This window comes from Alligator sinensis, unplaced genomic scaffold, assembly GCF_000455745.1.
Source record: "Alligator sinensis unplaced genomic scaffold, ASM45574v1 scaffold170_2, whole genome shotgun sequence".
Taxonomy (NCBI): Eukaryota; Metazoa; Chordata; order Crocodylia; family Alligatoridae; genus Alligator; species Alligator sinensis.
In genome coordinates, this window is record NW_005842290.1 from 604,999 (window position 1) to 610,266 (window position 5,268).

The 5,268-nt window shown below is 42.6% G+C and overlaps 1 protein-coding gene across 1 annotated transcript in view; it reads right to left on the reverse strand.

Moving 5' to 3' along the window:
• The window catches only part of KIAA0355 (KIAA0355 ortholog), a 99,545-nt gene that overhangs the window by 14,580 nt on the left and 79,697 nt on the right, over positions 1-5,268 (reverse strand). The window contains 2 exon segments of the mRNA XM_025209471.1: positions 338-1,332; positions 3,322-3,447. Of these exon segments, the coding sequence (XP_025065256.1) occupies positions 338-1,332; positions 3,322-3,447 (1,121 nt within the window).

The following is a 5,268-nucleotide window of genomic DNA, read 5'->3' on the forward strand; positions in this document are numbered from 1 at the left end:
AAGTGCTACAGGGTAGTGTGAAATTAGGAGGGATGGCATCTACATTTCTGAGCAATGAGGTTATCACATTGTATAGGTGTAAGGACCAATTAAACTGAGGCTAGAATAAGGGCTCTCCTCCCATGCCCGTGACTTGCTGGATGTCTCTTGAACTCCTCAGTTCACCTGCCCCAGAAAAGCAGGCCTGTCTACATTTGTAAATCCTCAATATCTACTGAGAAAAGACACTGAGAAGCAGTAGCACTCTGTTATCAAATGGAAACATTTAACCACGTTCTTAACTTGTTTTTAAAAAGCTCATATAAATAACATGCAATTAAAGGAAAATGGCACACACCTGCAGGGTCAAAAGGCAGAATTTCTCCCAGCATCCCAAAGACTCCATCACTTTGGTCACGGTTTGGCCATGTGTTATTTCTAGGTCCTTGAGGTTTCTGTCCTAACATCTCTGACATCATATTGTCCATATAGGTGCTCACAAGACCCAAGCTGTACAAATCAGAGCTCAAATCCGAAAAGCCGTGATTGTTCCATTGGCTAATATGAGACAATCCAGCCCCGACAGCTTGTGCTGGCTGTTGTGAAGAATTATTTAGCCACTTGCCAGGTACACGCTGTTGCTGTGGTCCAATAGGTTGGAGCAGATGTTGGTAGTACTGCATCTGTTGTTGCTGCTGCTTTTGAGGCTGCTGTTGCTGTGACAACCCTTGCTGCGAAGGATGCAGAGACGCATGAGACACAGACTGCAGTTGCTGCTGAACTGCTCCTGATTTTTGTTCTGTTGCTGGAGAAGAAGCAACAGAGTTCCTTCTTTTCACCAATGGAGAAGTCTGCTGCGATTTGCCCATATTAAAACGAGACAGGAAGTCTATAACATCCTGCATTTCCTGGTCAGTGGGTAAATTCATACCTTTGTCATCCTTGCCATCATCTGCTTTGAAAAAATTATCATGTCTTTCAACAAGAAATCCATTAACTATCTGACTACTTGTGCTCTGAGGTGGCTGTAATGTATCTATTGTCCTGGGGAAATTACCAATGTTCAAAATGCTTTGTAACCGTGTGTCCATGTGACTGGGCATTTTCACTTTCTCCTCTGAGTTGCTACCTGTAAAGATATTTTTGGAAGGCGTACTGGGAATAGAATAACTTCCACTGTTACTTGAACTGGCGCAGGAAGTTTTCTTTGTAAACCGTGAAGTCAGTTTTGAGAAAGTCTTTTGCAGGCCTCCTGATGATTTGCTTCCATTTCCTGATGGCATGTCAACTTGATTCCCAAAGTCTGAAATCTCCCGTTGCAATTGGATCTGAATACAAGGCAAAGCTTGTTCCCTGTTTCAAAAAACAAAACCTATTTCAAACCTCTGGGTTGAATCAGAGCTGTCCGACTGGTGGTACGTGGGCTGTATGCAGCCCACAGAGAGTTACACTACACTCCCCTGAGCTCCTGCCTGGCTAGTGCTCCCCACCATTGCTCCAGCTGCAACAGCAGCCAGAGTCTCTGGGTTCCACCTCCCTCTTTTGGCTTCTGCCGCCTGCCCCTGCTCCAGGGCAGTGCAACAAAGCATAGCTGAGGTCAGTTAGGGTGAGCCATACAGGTACATGGTGCAGCAGGGGACACAGGCACATGGTGTAGCAGTAAAGGGAAGGAGAGCCTGTGCAAGCATACAATGCAGTAGTAGGGCAAGGGCCATTGGCATGGGTCTATGAAGTAGTAGCAACAGGACAGTGGATGCCTTGAAGATGCACAGTGCAGTGCAGTGCAGTGCAGTGCAGTGCAGTGCAGTGTGTGTGTGTGTGTGTGTGTGTGTGTGTGTGTGTGTGTGTGTGTGTGTGTGTGTGTGTGTGTGTGTGTGTGTGTGTGTGGTGGGGACGGGGGTTGGGTTGGGTTCTGGTACAGTGGTGGGAGCAGGGACATTCACACATCATGTGGCCCAAGGGGCCTGTGACTTGCCCTGTAACAATCTGTAGTCATGCAGCTCCTGCTGGTGTGTTTGATCCCTAGCTGCTTAGAAGTGGGAATGCCCTGGGTGATCCATCCCTACATTATATCCCATTATCTCCTAATGTCTACAGCTTCAATCTGTGGTGCACTGGGAACTGAATAACTGGGTTGTTATGGCTAGTGGGTGAAGGTCCACAAAGTTTTCTATGAAAACCTTGATAAGACAAAGTATTTCCTGTTACAATAATGGTGCTGCCTAACTAGCCAATTTAAAAATAAAATAGTCTAGTTGACTTAAAGGTTTTGTATGGCTAGAGTGTCAAAGTCTTCGTGCATTCATATTTCCACCACTCCTGCCAATATTTTAACAGTGCTCTGAAATCACAGGATCATAGAAAATTAGGGTTGGAAGAGACCTCAGGAGCTCATCTAGTCCCCTGCTCAAAGCAGAACCATCCCCAACCATATCACCCCAAGCAAAGCTTTGTCTAGCCAGATCTTAAAAACCTCCAAGGATGGAGATTCCACCACCTCTGGGTAACTTGTTTCAGTGCTTTACTTCTCTCCTAGTGAGAAAGTTTTTCCTAATATCTAACCTAAACTTCTCTTGCTGCAACTTGAGACCATTGCTCCTTTTGTTATGTGCCATCACCGAGAACAGTCTAGCTCCATTATCTTTGGAACCACCTTCAGGTAGTTTAAGGCTGTTATTAAGTCCTCCCTCAGTCTTCTCTTCCTCAGACTAAATAAGCCCAGCACCCTCCCTCACAAGTCATGTGCCCCAGCCCTCTAAGCATTTTTCTTGTCCTCCTCTGGACTCTCTCTAATTTGTCTTCATTCTTTCTGCACTGGGGGGACCCCACAACTGGACATAGTACTCCAGAAGTGGCCTCATCAGTGCCAAATACAGGAGAATAATCATTTCCCTCGATCTGCTGGCAACACGTACTAATGCAGCCCAGTATGCTGTTAGCCTTTTTCGCAACTATTGACTCATTCAGCTTACTGTACACTGTAACCCCAGGTCCTTTTCTGCAGCTACTACTTAGCCAGTCAATCCCTAGCCTATACCAGTACATGCAATTGTTTCACTGCATGTGCAGGACTGCACATCTCATAGTGTATCCAATGACTGTAATAGGCTAGTAGGCACATTTGTTTCTTTACATAAGAAAATGTTGTACCAAAGTTTAGAGAATCTACATCAGTCTTTTCACTGACCTCATTTTCTAGAGCTATGCACTGCCTTAAGACTAGCACATTCTCCATGATGAACAGACGCTATACTAATTTTTGCAGTACCGTATTGAATTGTAGTCTTCCAAATAATCAGGCTTTTTATAATGGACAGAGGAGAAGAGAAACAGGAAATTTACCTTCCTTCTTTCCACCTGTTTATGTCAAACACAGCAGTATAGAGCACATCTACCAGTCCCAAAGTCTTTTCTGGATCCAGACTCCTCTGTAATAATGACATTGTTGCTGGATCTTCTTTCAGACACCTACAAACATTGAAAATTCTTAAAATGTTCACAATAATAGGTATGTTGGGAAATTAACAAACTGGCACTTATTATAATAAAACCTGACTATGCATTCATGAAATGACTAAGCTACTACTGCCATACATCAAATGACAGAAGACAACCAAAATCACTCTGCACTTGCATCAAAATGGAGAACTGCAACCAGTTGCTGCTGCTTGGATTCACAAACAGGAATGAATGGATGACATTCTTGCTGTAAGAGTCAAAGACTAGTGATAGATGTAACAATGATATCAATATCAAAGGATGCTAATACAAGCTGTTATGAGACAACTGCTGTGTCTGCCCGATTGTGTAGCATACAGAAGAATTGGAGAGGGACATAGCAGAATCTTCAGCTCATTCACCCTCCCTTTCCTGCTTGAGCAAAAGCAGCTGATTCTGCTTTTAAAGAGTTAAAACTCTTTCTGCTCTGAAAGAGTTAAAATTGTAGCTTTTGCCTCAGGAGGAAAGGGAGGGTAAGTGAATTGAATATGACACACTGTCCCTGCTCTATGTGGCCATAACTATGGAAAAAAAAATTCCTTCCTTCTGCCTTTCCAAAAATCAAGAAAGGTGTCTTATTTGGGAACATCATATACAAAAAAATATGCTAATTGCTTGAGATTGTTCAGCATTTTCTCATAGCCCTCTCTGCTATCTCCCAGATAAAGACACTATGCCTGTAAGGCAGTATTCAATGTTGAAATAATTCATATTTAACAAACATTTCAGAACTGCATGTGTAACCATGCCACCTGGGTCATTCAGAGTCATTAGACTACAGAACTGCTTTTAATAAGTAAAAATTCTTCCCTCTGAATTTTTTCTACTAATCCAGAACTGACGGAACCACTAAAGCAATCCCATTTCCTAGATACAGATAGGAGCATCAAGAACAAACTGACTTGAAGCTCAAGGGAGCTCACGCCCATAGAGGTGAGAGTACTTAACTGGAAGTGCTTATACAGAATATTGGACCAAGTGGCTGCTACTATTCCAGGAAAAGGTTTGGTCCTGACTGCAAGAAATGAAGCAGAGAGATCCCTTTACATTAAAAGTGTGGCGGAGATTAATTTGCATAACAAAAAGTTCTTTAAGTATGTTCCCAATAGCCAGACAAACCCTGCAGCTTCTCTAAATTAAATTCCAAAACACACTTTTAATAGGAGGGGTCTCCTAACCAAAACAAGGCCCACTGGTGGAGAACCACTTGTACACTTGTACAACACTTGTACAAACAGTTTTCAGAAGACAGCAAATATCTGTCAAAGACTCTGGCAATGAAATATATATTCATAATAAAAAATAAGGTAACTAAGCCTATCAACCTGGAAATGAATTATTGCATGGAAAATTAATTAGTTGTCATCAGTTTTTTGGAGGAAGGATGGGTGTAAATGGAGTTTTGGAAGAGAAGTTTAAAATGGAAAAAAAAAAAATGACCAGTGGGAGATTACCTCTAGATGCTGTAACAGAAATGCAAATCACATGGAGGTAAGAGTAGGGAACTTTCCCACTAGCCAGCTTTGAGTTGCATTTACTTTTTCAGGCCACTCAGTCATCAGATCAAGATGAACAATAGGCCTTCAAGATCCAGGAAAGGGATTATCCACAGAGTTGCTACAAACTAGCATCACATCTGTTCAACAAGGCACACTTAAATCTGCTGAAAAAGGCAGCATTGTGTTTGAATACTGGACAGTCCTTGCAACACCTGCAGTAAACTGACTGGTGTTTTGATAAGTATAAAAGGCAAAACACCCTTGAGATCACTCCTCTTGAAAGCTGGGCATT